This window comes from Scylla paramamosain, chromosome 37 (genome assembly GCF_035594125.1).
Source record: "Scylla paramamosain isolate STU-SP2022 chromosome 37, ASM3559412v1, whole genome shotgun sequence".
Classification (NCBI taxonomy): domain Eukaryota; kingdom Metazoa; phylum Arthropoda; class Malacostraca; order Decapoda; family Portunidae; genus Scylla; species Scylla paramamosain.
This window is the reverse complement of record NC_087187.1, coordinates 5582043-5601080: the sequence shown is the minus strand read 5'-3', so window position 1 is coordinate 5601080 and position 19038 is coordinate 5582043. Positions and strand designations below refer to the sequence as shown.

Sequence of the window (19038 nt, the reverse complement as noted above, 5' to 3'; positions counted from 1 at the left end):
GACTTTTGAGGAGATGGAAGAGGAAGAGGAAGAGAAAGTAGAGTCAAAGAAACACCAATATTTCTAATTCCTAAACTTCCAATCATGACTTTCCTTACCCCTAATCATGAGGAAGAAAAAGAGGAAGACAAGGAGGAAGAATAGAAATACATAGTCATAAAAAAAACTCCAATATTTCTAATCCCTTTAAGTTCCAATCATGACTTTTCTGATCTCTAACCATAAAGAAGAGGAAGAGGCGGAAGAAAAGAAAGTATAAAAAAAAAAAAAAAAAAAAAAAAAAGATCTAACCCTTAAGCTTCCAATCATGACCTCCCTAATGATCCCGCTTGACCTGTGACCTGTCCTGACCTGCATAAAGCACTGGGCGGCATGGGCATAGCTCTGCATGGCCTGGGTCAGCAGCTTGGGGTCAGTGTGCTCCAGGTAACAGGCCTCGGTCACACCTGGGCTGGGCGGGCTGTCAACTGGAAGTGGTAAGGTTAATTAGGTGAGATGGGGTGAGGTGAGGTGTGATGAGGTTGAGCTGGGTTGGTGTGGTTAGGTAGGTCAGATAAAGTCAGGTTAAGCTAGTTTAGGTTATGTAAGATTGTCAGATTAGGTTGGATTTGGTTAAGTCAGGTATGGTTAAGTTAGGTTAGGTGAGGTTAGGGTAAGTTAGGTTAAGTTTGGTTAAGTGAGGTTAGGTTAACTTACATTAGATTAAGTTAAGTTAGATTAGGTTACATTAGATTACGTTATGTTAGGTTAATTTAGGTTAGGTTAGATTAGATGTAGGCTAGTGTAAAAACTGTAGCTACTAATAAATTATACCTGATACTGTGCTTCATAGTTTTGTAAACTGCATTAAGTGTACTAGACAGCATATCATCGTCATCATCATCATCACCACCACCACCACCATTATTACCATTTTGTCTCTCAGCTCTTCATTCCCCTTCACTTTCAAGGCCACAACAACACTGCAGCACCTCACCTCTGTTGCCCGGCCTGCTCCCCTTGCCTGGCGTCTCCTGCCCAGCCATGCCTCTGCTGCTGCTGCTCCGAGGGGTTGTCACACTGAGCGAGAGAGGAAGAGAGAGACAGAGAGGTACTTGTTCAATTATTACATTCAGTAATAAACAAAGAATAGAGGAAATGAATAAAGAAAAATATACAATAACAATGGATAAAGGGGGAAGAGAAGAATATGAAGGAATTAAATAATTAATGATAAAGACAGTGAACAAGGGCAGAAAGACATAATATGAATGATATGAGAGAGAGAGAGAGAGAGAGAGAGAGAGAGAGAGAGAGAGAGAGAGAGAGAGAGAGAGAGAGAGAGAGAGAGAGAGAGAGAGAGAGAGAGAGAGAGAGAGAGAGAGAGAGAGAGAGAGAGAGAGAGAGAGAATGATGATGAGATGGCTGTCAGACATTAATAGATTAAATGATGCAATATTTTCTCTACAATTAGGCAAGGATGATTCAGTTACCCCAAGCAGAGATGTTACAAAGACCAGTGAGGTTCATGTCCATAAAATGAATAGGAATTAATGCATGGAGTAATGGAGTGCTTTATACTGACCTCCACAAAGACCAAGAGGAACCAGGGATGTGATAGTGGACATTGTGGTCTGATTATGATTTTTTAACAGTACTACTACATTTTTATTTATTTTATTGTGATGTGAGAGGGTTTCCAGCCAAGGACAATGAAAAGGCTAGAAAGAATAAGAAAAGAATGTCCACTGAAGGTACCCATCTCTAAACAGTATAGTCAAGAAGATTATCCAAAAAAATCATGGGAAAAGTGTCTTGAAACCTCCCTTTTGAAAGAGCTCAGGTCATAAATACAAAAAAAAAATACTACTACTACTACTACTACTACTACTACTACTACTACTATTACTACTACTACTACTTTGCACACAACACTACTTTCCTTCCCAAGTGTACAGTGATGACATACCTGGTGGGGCTGGAGGAGGAGGAGGCAGCAGAGGATGCAGTGGTGGTTGAGGCTGTGAGGTCTATAGTGTTGGCCAGAGCTTGGTCCAGTGCCTTCTCTGCCTCAGTCACCCACATCTCTGCAACCTGTGAGTGGATGAGGGTAGTGAGAGGACAGGCAAGACTAACCAAAATCCCTCAGGCCTTGGTGATCCTCTTAGCTTGCATTAGCTTGAGTGTCCTGCCAGCATTCCATCCCCAGTGACAGTCTCTCCTGGTCAGTTATCCCCACAGCCTTCAGGTTAATTCCTCAGTGTTTTCATGAGGTTTGAGAGCGAAAGGGCATGTTTATGAGTGTTTAATCTATATTTTTTGCTATTTTAAGTCTTGTTGAAATTAAGGAAGAGGGTAGAAGAGGGGGAAGGTAGAGGGATAAACAAGGAAATGGGGATAAAGAACAGAAGAATGAGAAAGATGGTAAGACACGAAAGAGAAAAGGCAATGGTAGAGGAAAAGAAGAGAAGTGGAAGGATACAGAGAGGAAAACAAGGATGAGGAGAAAAGATAGTGACAGAAGAGGAGTAGAAATGAAGATGGAAGGGAAAAATAAAGAGGAAGACACTGAGAGGAAAAACAAGGAAAATGAGAAAGAAAAAAGGGAGAAGAGAAAGAAATTATGCAAGTAAAAATGAAGAGTGAAGACAGCTTGAACCACAACACAAGACACACAGAAATAACAGATATCTATACTACCACCATTATCATCACCATCATCATCATCATCATCACAAGGGAAAACAAGAACATCACATAAAACAATAATGATGATAATGACAATGATACCACACAGCTTACATTACTGAGTTCACACTACCTCTGAGTACAACATGAAGTGGAGGGCAACAATCTGGAGTGTCTCAGTGTCCTCTGGGGCCTTGGAGCGGAGGTAGTGGATAAGGGCGCGGTCCAGGCCACTCTCCTTGCCCCATGGGTCAGCGCCGCGCCCCAGCAGCGGCTCAAACTGCCCGTGCTCCCTCAGTGCGTCAATTATGTACGACATCTCACTGTACCTCCCAATGCCGATGAGTAGACGGACCTGTGGTGGTGAGTGGTGATGGTGAGTGATGGTGAAAAATGACAGTGAATGATATCAAGTGATGATGGTGAAAGATGGTGAATGATAGTGAAAGATGGCAGTAGTGAGTGATTTCTTCCTCATACATCCCTCATTTCTGCCTCACACCTCCCCATACACCCCTCATTCCTCACTCATACCTATCCATATACACTGTATTCCCCTTCACACACTCATTCCTCCCTAAAAACCCATTATTCCTCACTCATAGCCTATACATCCCTCATTCCTATCTCATACACTTCCATACACACAATGCCCAATCTCCTTTCAGAGCAAAACAACATACATCACTCAATAAATACCAGTGAATCACCAGGCTGTCAGACTCACCAGCAGGGACCACTGGGTGTGCTGGACCAGTGAGGTGGTGAGGGACAGGGCGGTGCGCAGGACAGTACCAATGCCCTCCATGTTAGACGCAGCAGTGAAGCAGTCGTGTGCCCGCACCACCAACTCCACACTCATGCTGTGCACTTTTGTGGGGGAGAATGGTGAATGAGTGAGTGTGTAAAGGATGCTTGTGTGAATAAAATGTACAAGTCTTTAGAGAATGAAATGGTTTGATGCTAAGGTGGGGACATTATGATGTTTGTTTTAATCTCGTGAAGACACATATAGGTAAATATACACACAAGCAGTATATGTGAATTTAGAGAATGTTGTGTGCACTGTTTGGGGGAAAGAATGGTGTAAGTGTTTGTGTGAATAAAATGTACATATCTTTAGAGAATAAGGTAATATAGTGCTAAGCCAGGAGATTACGAGCTAGTTTTAATCCTGTGAAGATACAAATTGGTTAATACACACACAAATAGAATACATGAATTTAGAGAATATTGTGATACTTTGGTATGAAAAGATGGGACATCACAGGCTCAACTTACTCTGTAAAACAACATACAGGTATACATATACAATATACATTTAATTAAAGAACATGATAATCTAACATCAAAAGACAAGACATTACAAATTTGACATCCACTAAAAAAAAAAAAAAAAAAAAAAAAACAAAAAAAAAACAAAGAACATGATAATTTGGCATCAAAAGACAAGACACTGCAAACTTGACACTTCCTACAAAAAAAATAAAGGTATAAACAAATAAATAAATAAATAAAATGAAATAAAAAAAATCCTGTACAAACAATAATAGATCAAAGAACTCCCCTTCATAAATAAATAAAATAAGATCAAAACAAAAAAAATAGTGTACAAACAAGAGTGGAGCAACGCCTTCACCTTTCTCCACCTGGTCAGGGTAGGATGAGCCGAGGCACTGGCCCACATCCAGGAGCTGTGTGGCCAGGCCAGACAGGTCCTTGGTGAGGGTGATGAGCTCCTTCCACTGCGCCTCCAGCTCCTCCCACAGCAGCAGGCAGTCCCTCTGGCTGCTGCGTGTGGCCTCTGGCACCAGGAAACACAGGGACAGTTGTTCAAAAGGTGCAGTTGTTTAGCATGTCTTTTTTTCCTACTTCTATGATTTGATTTGAAAGGATAAGAAAAATAAAGCTAGAAACAGCAACTTTGCAAAGACTAGAAGTGATACAGCCAAATAGAAATAACCTTGGCATAAGAAACAGGGCCTGTATACTGCAACTAGATAAACAAACACATATACACATGTGATATTTTGGAATAGCCTGAAGGTAATAATAATAACTATGATAGGTAATATAAACAAAACTTTCATGTAGAGGTAATTATTGAGATGTGTGTAGAAAAATGGTAACAGCCAGGGAGGAAGGAAGGATAGAGGAAGGCTGCCGTAATTAGGGAAAGAAAGGGAAAAGGGAACTGTTAGAGAGCAGTCAGGGAAAGGAGAGGGAGACAATGGGATTATGGAAGGGAAAGGATAAAGGTTAAGGGAAACAAAATAATATCTCATGAGGCACTTTGTCATTTTTTTTTTGTGATGATGTTCCTTTAAGTATTTTGTAGTTATTTAATGGTATCTTTTCTTCCTTTTTCTTTTTCTTTCTTTCTTTATTTAATTTTTCTTTATTATTATTATTATTATCATTATTACTATTATTATTATTATTATTATTATTATTATTATTATTATTATTATTATTATTTATTTATTTATTTATTTATTTTTTGTGTGTGTGTATGTGTCTCACCTGGCCCGGCAGCAATGGTGGCCACAGCCTCCTCCACAAGGAAGCTCTGCACGTCAGCATCACGAATGGGCATGGCCTGGATGAGGTCCCGAGCCAGCTGCACCATGCCACAGCGATGCAGGCGCAGCACCAGGGACAGCAACTGTGAAGGGGAGCCACACTTAACATAATACTCCACAACAACTCAATTCACTTAATTGTGCATTAAATTTCAAACTTCTGTCTTCTCAAAATTGCAAACTCCTATCTACATTTTCAAACTGTCTTTTCAAACTCTTGTCTTCTCAAATGTCTTCTAAAATGTTGTGCAAGTTTAGCATATAATCTTAAATAACACCACTGATGGGAAAAAGCACATTATAATATCCTCTTGTATTTCTTTACCCCTTAACTAATGCAGAGGCTTGTCACGTCCACTTGTATTTCTTTAATTCTACACAAATGCAAAGTTTCATCATGTTCTCTTGTACGTCTAGCCCCACACAAACAAATGAGCCAGCACCAGTGTTATGGAGGCACTCACTGTGATGGGGTTGGGGTGATGCACCACATACAAGTAGGAGAGGTCCAGCACCAGTGCCACCTTGTACAGCACAATGATTCGCTCCGTAGTCCTGCGTCCCACTGCCAGGCCTGCCACCACACCACACCACACCACCTCTTAGTACTCTTTACATAACATGATTGCTTGATATTTTTTTGGGTGGGGTATGTTAGGTTAGACTGTGTTGTGTTTAGATTAGGCTATGTTAGGTTAGGCTAGATTTGGGGATTAATATGAAAATTAGATCAGCCTATTTATTTTGGGGATAGGTTATGAGAGGACAGGATAGGTTAGGTTAGGACAGGATAGGATTGGAGAGGCTAGGTTAAGATTGGTCTGGATAGGTTAGGTTAGGATGGCATAGGACAGGATAGGTTAGGTTAGGATAGATCATGTTAGGTTATGTTAGGTTATCAAAAATATTTGAATAAGACAGAGCTCATAATGAACTTGCAAGTTGATAGAGAGAGAGAGAGAGAGAGAGAGAGAGAGAGAGAGAGAGAGAGAGAGAGAGAGAGAGAGAGAGAGAGAGAGAGAGAGAGAGAGAGAGAGAGAGAGAGAGAGAGGAGAGAGAGAGAGAGAGAGAGAGAGAGAGAGAGAGAGAGAGAGAGAAGCTATTATCTTCTCTCATTCCAATATATTCAATATCCTTATCTTTCTTTATTCCTTTCTTCTTGCAATACTTTCTATACTTGTTTCCTTGCATCCTTTACTTATAATTCTCCTCTATGGTATGAGAGAGAGAGAGAGAGAGAGAGAGAGAGAGAGAGAGAGAGAGAGAAAGAGCAGCACTCACCAGCCACTACTCTGCTGAGGGGGGCAATGTGAGTGCTGAGATCATCATCAAGTGAGGTGGTGCTGTAGATGCTGCCTCGAGTGCTGCTGCGGCCTGAGGTGGGTTGGGGAAGGAGGGAGAAGAATCACCTTAATAAACAAGTAAATAAAGTAAACAGTGCCAATAGGAGTAAATAAATTAGTGGTGATATAAAACAAACAAGTAAACAGTGATGCTTAGTCTGTAGTGATATAAACAAGCTACAGATACATCAACAAACCAATAAACAAGCTAGTGACATGAGCAATCAAAGAAACTACAGTGATGAGGACAGACAAGAGAGACACAAACAACCAAACAAACAAGAGTAACAAAAAAATCAAAGAAAAAAGCAGCAGTGAAAAAAAAAACTAACAAGGAACAAATAAAGCAAACAAGACTAACAAAAACACACAAAACAGCAATGACACAAAGAAAAACAAGTTATAACAGTGAACCAAACAAACAAGAATAGCACAAAGGCCAGTTTTCTGAAACACTACTCTAACCACAACCATTTCCAAAGGCCACAGAGATGATAAGCCAGGTTCTCAAGAGTGTTTCTCCTATTAATAATGTAGAAATCCTGTTAATCTGTCACTAGAATCATGAAAACACACTTAAAAACCTGTGTAACTTCAACTTAAGCCTTCTGAATGAAGTTAAGTTGTGGCACATAAGTGTTTCAGAATACGATCTAAAATAACAAGTGACAAGAAATTAAGCAAACATGCAAACAGGGCAGCAGTGACATGAAAAGTGAAGAACAAGTAGACAATGAGATGCGGGTGCCTTACTCAGTGTTCTTTGCTTGTCTCTGCGGCTGACGGGGTTCTGTGGGGTTGCCTCCTTCTCAGCCATGTCCATCTTGCTGCCCTCAGCGAGTCTCAGCAGCAGCAGCAACCGTTGCATGTTCTGATAATGCACAGAAAGGAGACTGAGAAATGTGACCTCAATACAATAAACAAGTTAATGAATTGGCTGAAAGAAATGTGCAGAAAAAAATCTAGTAGTAGTAGTAGTAGTAGTAGTAGTAGTAGTAGTAGTAGTAGTAGTAGTAGTAGTAGTAGTAGTAGTAGTAGTATCATTATTATTATAACTACTATTACTGTAGGAACAAATATATAATTTCATTATGTGCTGGAAGAAATGGCCAGAAAATATGACTTTTATTACTGCAGAGAAAAGACAGGATGTAAATTTGAGAAACAATGAAATGTTTGAACAATATAAAGAAACAGGCAGAAAAGATCTACTGTTCTGTAGACAAAAGCTAGATATTTGACAGGACACAAAAAAAAAATGCCATATAATCCCTTGCACCACCACATACTTCATTAACACTCCCACACCACTGTACTCACCCTGCTGTCCTCCCCAAAGGCAATGAGAACACGGCAGGCAGTGACCAGCATCCCTCGGTCTATAAATGTGTCTACCAGCTCTTGGATGGCCCAGCACTTGTCCTCCTCCTCTTGGACATCACCTTCCTGCTGTCCACTGCTGGCCTCATCCTGCTCATCCCCACTGTTGCCCTGGCTGGAGGATGCCTCATTTCCTGCCTGACCGGCTGTAGTGCAACTTGTGCCATCTTTGGTGTCAGGCATGGAGGAATTACTCAAGTTGGAGAGACTGAGGGTGAGGAAGGCAGGAGTGAGGCCAGCTGCCTTCAATATCTGCCCCATGTCCAGACTGCTCACCCCATCCTCTCCCTCCCATGGCCACCTGCCCAACACCTCGGGCAGGGAGACTGAGAGGCAGCCAGCTTCCGCCTCCTTGTTGCAATGGGACTGGATGTATGCCCTCCACATCCTGTGCTCCAGCGTGGTCATGAGGGACTCTGCTGGGTCTTCAGACTGAGGTGTGTGTGGCTGTGGGGAGACTGGTTCCTGAGGGGGAGGTGAGTGGGGGCCCTGAGTGTGCAGTGAATCAGTGGTGTTGGGGTGTGGGTGTGGCAGAGACTTGTAGCACCACACCAGGGCATATTGCAGGCACAGGTACTGCATGGCACTCAGGGGCACCTCCTCACTAATGGTGGTGAAGAAGGTGCAGGCGTGTTCTGGGGGCACTGTCTTCTCACACAGCTGCTTGTGGCCACGGCACAGGAAGCGCTCTAGGCCAGTGTAGCTGCTTCTCACGCTCAATTTTCCATTCTCAAACTCTGCCCTCAGCTGGCCACACACGATGGTAAACACTGGCAGGTCCACCAGCTGGCACACCTGCAGGGCCTCTGAGAAACACCGCTTCTCCCTCAGGCCTTCCACAACCTCCCTAGCAAAGTCCTTGACCGTGCCTGCCTCAAAACTCTCCAGCAGCTCCTTATAGCTGATCTTGTGTCTGACCTCTCCCACCACCTCACATAGCTGACCCACCAGCATCCAGTTGATTGAGTGGTTGCAGAATGGTGGCAGCTGACTAACAGCAGTGAGGGCCGAGATGAAATGACGGCGCTGATGGCTGTTGGTCAGGTACTCATCCAGGGCTGTGGCAATGATGTCTCGGGCCATGGCTATCGCCCACTCAGGTCCCATCCCAGTGCTTGGCTGCTCTGCCTCCAACTCTTTGTTCATGAACTTGGCACTGTCTGACAGCCGCTTGGCCATGAGCTCCTGGTTGCACACGCCCTTGGCCTCCTGGATGGCCAGGGTGAGATGCTGGAGGGAATGATGCCGCTTGAATGCCCTCAGGCCATCACTCACCACGTGCACCAGGCCAATGGACATGTGGGCCAGCACAATGAGCCGCAGCTCCACCGGCCCACAGCACAGGATGCCCATGTCACAAGCACGGCAGCAGTTATTCTTCCGGGAGGGAACCTGGTCCTTCTCTGGCTTGTTCCCAGCAGGTGGAGGTGGAATGTCCTTCTTGGCAATCCTGTGATGCAGCGTCATCTTGATGTTGTGTGGCAGCTTTGTGTACAGGAACACTGTGAGGCACAGAATGATATTATCTTTCCCGTAACAACCAGCAAACGAAGCCAGCACAGGCAGGCCGAGGGCGGCTGCTGCCGTGATCAGCTCCCCGGGAGGGTTCTCCTGCAAGTGGCACTGCATCAGGACCGAGAACAGATCCTTGGGGTTCTTCGCAAGCCAGGTGTCCACCCCAAGGTCCAGGTTGGTCTCTGTTGTGGTGAGGGACATTGCATCATCCACTGTTGAAGCATCCACATCACTGGGACTGGAACTCCTGCCCCTTTCATCTCCACTCTGGCTTGACGATGGGGAGCCCTCACGGGATTTGATGCCAATCTTGGCATACAGTGCTGACCTCTTGCTGCGGGCAGACCTTCCCATCCTTTCCGTCCTCTTCTTGTAGTAGCACACATGGGAGATGGCCAGGGTCATGTGTTCCCGTAGGGAGACCACGCTGAATGACTCGGCCGCCTTGAGCACCTCCATCTTGGGAAAGTTGAACACCTGCACCAAAACAAGGAAGATCACCCACTGGTCAGCTTCAGCCAGCTTGGTGAGCAGCTTGCAGGGCCATGGCAGAGAGTACAGCAAGGCAAACTCCACACACAGCCTGGTGCCTTCACACATGGTCTGAACCTGCTGCTGTGTCAGAGCATCTTGGAACACCTTGCCCAGGGTCTCCACCACAGGACTCAGGGGCATGCCCGATGCCAGCAGGTCACTTGGCCCGTGTGTTCCCTTCGTGTCCAACAGCCTGTCTGAGGCTGACAGGATGACACTGGCCTCCAGCATCTCCAAGAGAGTGGCAGCTGCCTCCATCCTGGTGTCCACAGCACACAGATGCTGCAGGACACAGCTGATGTCAGACTCAACCAGGCTCTCATGTCCTTTCTTCTTCTCCTGACTCAGCTTGCCACGCCATGAGGTGCGGATTGAGTAGATCTGCAGATTTTAAATCTGTTAGTGTGCTGCCTGCTAGCTGGCTGAGGTGAAGGTGAGCACTTCATCAAGACATACACCAGTGAAAGATGTAAGGTAATCTTATGGGGTACACACACACACACACACACACACACGTGTGCACAGCTAACAAAAATCAAAACAAAGTAAGAAAACTGAACAGACCAACACAGAGCAATGATGCAAGAAGGTAACTCACCAAGTAGGCAGATGTCAGAATCACTCGCAGCATCTCAGCGTCCAGGCCGGCCATGAGCAACACTGCCACACAGGCTGAGCACACTGAGCGGTCTGGCCAGCTGCTCAGGGCAACACCATACACTTTGTTGCGGAAGTCCTCCAGTCTGTGGGGTGGGAGAACAATGAGTGGGGTGGAGTGTAATGCATTAAAAAAACAAATGTTGCAGTGTGTGTGTGTGTGTGTGTGTGTGTGTGTGTGTGTGTGTGTGTGTGTGTGAGGTGCCATGCATGCCTCACCTGGCCTTGGAGGAGGGTGTTGTGGAGGAGAGTGAGGCAGCCAGCAGTGAAGCGCAGGCATAGGTGGGGCGGCCCTCCCTCAGGTAGTACATGGCGTCCAGGTTGTGGTGGATGCCGTGTTGACTCACCAGCTCCTCATCACTCCAGCACGGCAACTTGGTCTGCTCGTCGTAGCCATGTCTGGAAGTAACACTTGTATTTTGAAATGCTCTGCTCTCTCATCATACTCTTTTCCAAGGCCACAGGGATTATTAGCTTGGTTCTCAAGAGTATTTTTCCTCTTAATAACATAGAATTCTTGTTAATCTGTTGCTAGAACTGTAAAAATTCTTAAAAACCTGTCACTTCAACAAGAGCCTTTGAAAGCAGTAGAGGTGCAGCAAAAAAAGTGTTCCAGAATATGGTCCTAAGTGATGGGAGTGTGTAGGTGTCATGTCACCTGTAAAGTATCATGGACACACTGGGAATTTAATCTAAGGACTGTGGTAATAAGTGGCCATGAAAGAGCATCATTGGGGATTGAGACAGGTCACTCTTGACAAATGAGAGTCTAGCAGGTTCCCAATCTAGGTAAAATGATCACGAAGGGCTGAAAGGATTATGGTTGGAGGCATATGGGCATGAATACAATGCTGACAGGAAAAATAATCATCACTATAACTAAAATCAAGAAATCAAAACAATAAGAAAGAGGTACAAGGACATTAATATAATTCCTATGGGACATACAATCATAGCTGCCTGATAAGAGGAGACAAAGGCAACAGGAGTCTGTAAGAATAAAGTGCAAGGCTACAAGTTGTTCCCATCTCACCTACAAACTACAGTCTTTCCATCCCTCCCATACATCAAGACAAAGGAGCTGCAGCAGTGAGGAGAGGGAGCCCACCTGTTGTGCTCCTGGAAGGTGAAGAGTCGCGTCAGGTCAAAGGGCACTGCACCAGACAGGAGGTCATACACCGTCACATCAGCTGAATTACTTTCTTCCTTCTGGAACACCTTGTGCAGATAAGGGAAGGACTCCACCAGGCCCTCCACCACCTGCTGGGGGGTGAGGGAGTGCTGGACCAGCAGGCCACACAACTGCTCCACCTCTCCATCACTGCCCTGCTGTCCTGAGGTGGGCCTGTCTCCCTCCAGGTCCAGGAAGTCCTTCAGGGTGTGGCTGGGAGCATACAGCATGGTGAGGAAGGCAGGGAGCAGCACCTCCTGAGAGCTATGGCAGTGCTCCACTACCACCTGCAGGTTGGTGAGGCAGGCACGAAACACTGCCTGCCTGTCCTTCACCTCCAGGAGGTTCATGAAGGGCTGCACCATCCTGGTCCAGGCCGGCCCCTCCACACCTTCCATGCCTTCAGGGCTGAAGTCACCAGCATAGTCATAGGCTGGGAGAGGCAGACCTTTGGCAGTCATATGCTGCAAGACTGTCCTGTGGATGTCCCTCCCAAAAGTCTGGCAGGGATGCTCCCCTCCCAGGTTCCTCACGGCTGCCATGGCCCCAGACACCTGCAGGCGACGCACCAGGGCTGGGGCCGAGACACGCTCCTCGGAGGCAAAGACACCTCGCTGGGCCAGTAGGTTCAGCAGCAGATCTGAGAAGGGGTCAGTGGCCTTCAGCAGGTCCACCATGGCTTGCGTGATGGGCCACAGGCGTTCTGCTGGCCACACTGTCTCCCGCCGGTCGTGCATTTCAAAGCTGCGCACGCTCCAGGTGTCGCCCTCGCTGGCTGCCACTGAGGCCGAGTCCAGTGAGTCATGTGAGCGAACTGATGACTCCACATCGCTGCTGTAGAGCGGCTCACTCAGCAGGTTGAAGGCAGAATATGTTGGCTCTGGGGTGTGGCTGCCCCTCTCTCCTCCATTGCTGCCCTCCAGCCTGGACAACCTGTTGCTGGGATGCAGCCAGGCAGCTTCCTCCAGGGGCACCTCCTCACCTCCTCCTGCATCCTCCTCAGGGGCCACAAACTCCCGGTCCAGCCAGCGCCGCAGGTTTCTGAGATCATGCTGGTGCAGCAGGTACTGCCAGGCTGCTGCACCTTCCACTGGCCCCAGTGTCTCCACCTCTGAGGCACAACACACATACTGAGTGCCACACCAGTACCAATGGCTGGGTGAACATAAATACTCAACAGAGAGGAGGAGGAGGAGGAGGAAATGAAGGGACAACTGAGTTATTACAGGAAGATGAGAGGAAAGAGAGGATATACAAGAGTGACACTACAGATGGATGAAAGGATATAGGAATGAATTACTATAGGATAAGGAGGACATGCAGGGATGACTGACCCAGGGACCAGGAAGCATCTTCTTTCTGCACATTAAGAAGCAGCTCTTCAAAGGAGAAATGGTCTATAAATGTTACCATAAAGAGAAAAAGAAAAGAAGAAAAAGAGTAAAAAAAAAATTATAAATGTATATTAATGATAATGAAGTGACAACCATTACAGGAATAACATGAATACCAAATAAGAGAGAAAGATAGAAAGGCGTAAAATAATAAAAATATATATGGAAAAAATATACATAAAAAGAAACATGAATACTGTGAGCAAACACAAATAAATGAGATTATAACTTCTAAACTAACACAAAAGAATTCTTTCAAAGTTGGCAAAAAGAATTATGGAAACATGACATCAATTCAAAGAGAAATCATTAAACTACTATCAAGTGAATACAATACAACACATACACACACACACACACACACACACACACACACACACACACACACCATTATTAAAAGATAGGGTATAAAAAGCTTAAATCAATACAGTAAAAAAAAATACACACACACACACACACACACACACACACACACACACAAATATGTGCTCACCTCCACTGTAGGCAAAGAGATCACACAGTACAAACATCATGGCCAGGTTGGACCAGCCAGCCACCTGACCCACCGTGATGGGGGCCGTCACCTTAGTGGGGCACGACTCGGCCTGGCTCACAAGCTCCACCCATCGCCTGGCAGAGGGAAGGGATGAACAGGTGAAGTGTAGGAAGAAGAGACATGGACCAATGATGATTATAATAATACTCTTGTTATCTATTCTAGTGTACTTGGCTTATCACCATGATCCATTCCAAAACTGCCATCACAAGAAAAAAACGATTGGATGGCAAGACTTTATAAAATGTTTTTGTCACTTATAAGTGCAATAAAAGCCTATAAACATCTTTTATCCTACAATGCCTAGTGAAGTACGTATCACAAGTAAATGTCCTAATAAAGTTTTAAAAAATTAATAAATTTTTAATTCATCCAAGTGCCAAGTTGGTCATTTGTCAAGTTAGACATCATAAGTAAAGCAATAAAAATAATATTTTTCGGTCAGATAGTGTGTTGGTTGTACGGGTAAGTCATACATATCTTATGCCAAGTATCCCACTATGTATATATGCCTGCTTACCACCACCACCACCAATCCCACAACCACCCTCACCTGGGAGGCAGGGTGAGCAGGTCTGGCAGCGTCCTGTGTATAGCCACCACCACAGTGACAGCCAGTGCCTCGCCAGCCCCCAGCAGGCCCCTCGCCCCCAGTGCCCGCCCCACCATGTGCACCTCAAACAGGTCATCGCTGGAGAGCAGCAGCCGGTGCAGGGCTTCCCCGTAGTCCTCAATCTGTGAGTGCAGGTCATGTCTAACAACACAAGAATATAAGCAAATAAGAAGAATGACAAAGGCCAGCTTCTTCTGAGGTGTCACTGGTCAAATATTCCTGACATGGAAAATTTATGAAATGAATATTAATATACAGTAAATTATTGATATAATGAACCTTGATGTAGCAAATGGTAAATGTCAGATATAATGAGCCAACTGAACAAGTCTTACATTTAACATACTCTTGGTCATTGTAAGAGGCAAAAACAACAAACACTCAGAGTTTCTCAAACAACCAATACTTATAGGAAGCTTATTTTTGCTAAATGTGGCAAAAGGCTTTAAAATGTAAGTGCATGCATATTACTCAATGACTTGAGATTGTTAAAGGACCAACATGCATAATGACCATCAGATAGTGAATCCTTGAATATAACAAATTGGCCTCCCCTGCAAACAGTCTTATATCCAGAGTTTACTGCACTGCAATCCACTTATAGCACCACCACCAGCACTCACAGCCACCAGCATAACATTGAGCTGAGCCTCCTCTGTGGCCTTCTCCCGTGCCACGTCAATGCAGCAGGCCAGCAGGGTGGAGGTGGTGACTGTGCCATATACCCAGGGCTTCAGCTGCAGGTAGGACTCCGCCGCCTTCAGGCACTCCTTGCTCACCGCATCCTCCACTATCTTCTTCATGGGCTTGTCTCCCCACGCCTGTGTGATGGAGAGGGTGGGATTACTGTGAGGTATAGGTAGATATTCCTCCCATGCTTGTTTTTGTTTTGTTTTTTAGGTGTCAAGGAGTTCAGCCAAGAAAACAAAAATTAAAAGAAAAGTGTGCTCAGGTTATCACTTCCCTGGATATTGATAGGCATTCCTTCCATGCTTATTTTGTTGTTTTGCTTTTTAAGTGTCAAAGAGTTCAGCCAAGAGAACAAAAAATTAAAGGAAAAGTATGTTCAATTCATCACTTCCAAAGACAATTACAGATATGATCCCTAAGTAAGCCACTTGAGTCCCAGAGGTGTTTTGATACTCTTCTTTGGAATGGTTCAAGTCATGGGAAGGAATAACATCTATAGAAATGTGTGTGTGTGTGTGTGTGTGTGTTATTGCCCTGTATATTCCTATCAAGTCTCCTTTTTCTTTTCTTTCTTACAACGATGTCAAACTCAATTCAGTGAGATGGAAATCCAGACAAGCTTACATCAGCCAAAGAAGAAAGGAGAGATAGACTGTAGCTGCTTTTTGGTTAGGTGTTTAGGTAATCCTGCAGTAAAGGCCACAGTCACAGCAAAACAAATTGGTCAGTAATATTAGAAGGGTGCATCACAGAGAGGTGTGATGGAGATTGCAATATTCACATCAGCTGAAGAAGTTACATTTTCTATTTATTTATTTATTTTTTTAGTTCAGCACCAGAGGACATACTCACATCATACAGCTCTGCATGGCCGGCCTGAAAGTCTGTCTCAGGAAGCTGTAACATCTCAGCACTGCGCTGGTAAAAGGACACCTGAGGATGAAATGAGGCAAAAAGTTACTTTAAATTCTCTGTACACTTCAACTATGGCCTGCTGAACTATCACTAGAATCATGAAAACACCCTTTACAACCTTAATATCTTCCACTAGGCTTTACTTTAACTGTCAATAGAATGATGAAAATGCCCTTTACAATCTCAATATCTTCCACTAGGATCTACATGAACTGTCACTAGAATTATGAAAACACCCTTTACAACCTTAATATCTTCCATTACGGGCTGATGAACTGTCATTAGAATCATGAAAATACCCTTTTAAAACCTCAATTCCATTAGGGGTTGATGAACTGTCACTAGAATCATGAAAACACCTAAAAGAAAATCCATTAATTTCCACCTGTTGAACTGTCACTTAAATCAAGAAAACACTTTTTAAAATAACAACTTCTAGTAGGACCTATCAAACTATCGGTAAAATCATGAAAACACATTTAAAACCCCAAGAATTCCCACTAGAACCTGATAACCTATCATCACCAATACAGCACCCTTGAATACATGAACAACTACCACTACACTCCTTTGAAAACCCTATCAGCTTCCATTAGAATCTGTTAACCAATCACTACCATTACAGCACCCTTGAATACATGAACAACTACCACTACACTCCCTTGAAAATCCCAATACCTTCCACTAGAACCTGTGAAAAGTAGCCGGGACAAGAGACCATAACATTAATGAATCTGGAGCTTAATAAATGTGCCAAAGACAGATAGGCAGATATTTTATTGACACACCAACCCACACTGTGCCTCACCTGTTCTGACATTTGAAGGACCATCTGGGAAATGTTCTCATCATCAATGTACTTCAGCACATTGTTCATCTCCTCCAGGATGCTCTGAAGACGAACAATCGTACTCATATTTATATTCATGGTGACTTTTTTGTATTTTCAGTCAATTTTTACTCATATTTAGATTCATGGAAATTTTATCTGCATTATTATGCTAATTTGTACTCATGTTTATATTTATGAAGACTTTATCTGCATTTTAAGTTAGTCTTGATGTTTGTGGCATTTACAGAAAAATCACTGATCTATCTTCATTCTTTGCTTTTCTTATCAAGTATTTGTAGTGTAAAAAATTCTTTGTGAACCATTTTAGGAAAAGTCAGTTATTTATTTTCTTCTTTACTTCAATCTGGTTATAATTTCCTTCTATTTTTACCTATTTTCATTCATTCTTTCTTTCCGCTTTATCAAATATCATTGTAGTCAAAATTTCCTTCTACTTTTTATCTATTTCCCTGGTTTATTTTTTCTCATTAAATATCACCAAAGCCAAAATATTCTATTTTTTATATATTCTTATTCTTTACTTTTCTTATCAAACACCAGACATTCATAAGTTCCCTAAAGCATGCACTGATACGTGAGGGGCAGCATCAACACTCACATGAAAGTGGTGAGTGGCCAGGTACTTCAGTGACAGGGCAAAGGCTCGGGAGTTCTCGTTTTGAGCATACTGAGGGATGTAGCCCAGGAGGAGATCTGCCAGCTGGCCGTACTGTCTTGCCCGCATCTCTGCCAGACCCACCCAGTCCTCCTGATGGTTGCACGAGGCCAGAAACACACTCAGGCCTGGCAAAGCAAAGAAATGAAGGGAAGTGATTAAAATTTTTTTTTGTGTGGCACCAAAAACAACAAAGATTATATGGCGCTGAATCATAAAACTGCATAAAAATATTAGTAATGTTAAAATGAAAGGTAAAAGTAACATAAATAAGATCTAGTTCAAATTTAAACCAATAAAAAATTATGCAGATAAAAACTACAAATTAAGCAGACTAGGATTTGAACGTACTTATTATAAGAGAGGGATACTGATCCCAATGATTGCCAAAGACAGGACCACTCTAATGTAGCTCAGGTCCTGTGTACTGTAACTAGGTAAACACAACAACATGAACAAATACAGTTACCAGAAATACACTAGGAGAGGTGATAAGAAGCAAGAAGTGTACATGAATTGAAAGAAAAGACTGAACAAAAAATAGATACAAAGACAGGACCACTCCAGTGTAACTCAGGTAAACACAGCTTGGTAAACACACCTTGCTCCACCATTGCCTTCACCTCCGTCACCTTGGCCATGCTCTGCTCCTCCAGGCCCTCCCGCAGCCCACTCAGCAGCTCCCCAAGGTCCACCTCTGAGTCCACACTGCTGATGGAGGCATCCTGAAGGGGTGAGGAAAGACATTGGAATTAGGAATTGGAATTGGGTGTTTTTGTTAGCAATTCCACAGCCCTGATATACAACTAGGTAAACACAACACTACCTCGTCCATGAGCATCGCCACGCCATCTGGGGTGAGAAAGAGGTCTGGCAGGTGGTGTGTGGTGCCAGGGATGATGGCCACTGTTTCCCCAAAGCGGTGGTGGCTGTTCATGCTGCTCAGGCCAATGTCAAAGCTCAGGTAGTTATAGAATTCTGTCGAGGGAAAATAAGTTTGGTTGAGATGTTTTTTCTGTAGGGGAAGGGCTGGCTGGGTGACCAGCAGACGACCACAAGTGAATCACGCACACACACACACACACACACACACACAGTAACCCCACTCTTACCCACCTGTGTTGCCATCATCCACCAGACAAAACACAGTGAGGAGGGTGTCAGAGAGGCCCAATGTGACCTCCCTGATTTGTGACGGCTGCATGCTGGAGGGCCATATCACTTGGTGGAGGGTGACGCGTGACCTGGCCACTCCACCTGGGAACACAGCAACGACAGGGTTAGATGCTGCAAATATACAACATGTAGTACTTATGTATCTATGTTCTGAAGTCTGTTGTGTGTGGTGGATGTGGTGTGCTGAGGTACAGAGTGAAGTGATACTGGAATGTTGGGAGGAAGTTTATACTTAAAAGAGTTGGTAGTTGGAAGACCAATGGGAAGACCAAAGAAGATCTGGAGATTGTGTGTGAAGAAAGACATGAGGGAGGAAGGAGGAGGTGGTGCCTACATA

General features: G+C 44.2%; 1 protein-coding gene across 1 annotated transcript in view; it reads right to left on the bottom strand.

Annotated features, from left to right (window-relative positions):
• Positions 1–19038, bottom strand: part of LOC135091424 (uncharacterized) — a 28344-nt gene that overhangs the window by 6143 nt on the left and 3163 nt on the right. Inside the window, exons 5-27 of the mRNA XM_063989066.1 lie at positions 18642–18782; positions 18352–18503; positions 18127–18250; positions 17469–17653; positions 16826–16909; positions 15955–16035; positions 15036–15233; positions 14353–14534; positions 13737–13873; positions 11787–12960; positions 10898–11077; positions 10620–10764; positions 7913–10402; positions 7346–7463; positions 6531–6623; positions 5714–5823; positions 5191–5332; positions 4307–4471; positions 3395–3537; positions 2801–3022; positions 1949–2073; positions 977–1059; positions 352–467 (exon numbers count right to left, since the gene is read on the bottom strand). Coding sequence (XP_063845136.1) covers positions 352–467; positions 977–1059; positions 1949–2073; positions 2801–3022; positions 3395–3537; positions 4307–4471; positions 5191–5332; positions 5714–5823; positions 6531–6623; positions 7346–7463; positions 7913–10402; positions 10620–10764; positions 10898–11077; positions 11787–12960; positions 13737–13873; positions 14353–14534; positions 15036–15233; positions 15955–16035; positions 16826–16909; positions 17469–17653; positions 18127–18250; positions 18352–18503; positions 18642–18782 — 6590 coding nt within the window. The remainder of the gene's footprint in view (positions 1–351; positions 468–976; positions 1060–1948; positions 2074–2800; positions 3023–3394; positions 3538–4306; positions 4472–5190; positions 5333–5713; positions 5824–6530; positions 6624–7345; positions 7464–7912; positions 10403–10619; positions 10765–10897; positions 11078–11786; positions 12961–13736; positions 13874–14352; positions 14535–15035; positions 15234–15954; positions 16036–16825; positions 16910–17468; positions 17654–18126; positions 18251–18351; positions 18504–18641; positions 18783–19038) is intronic.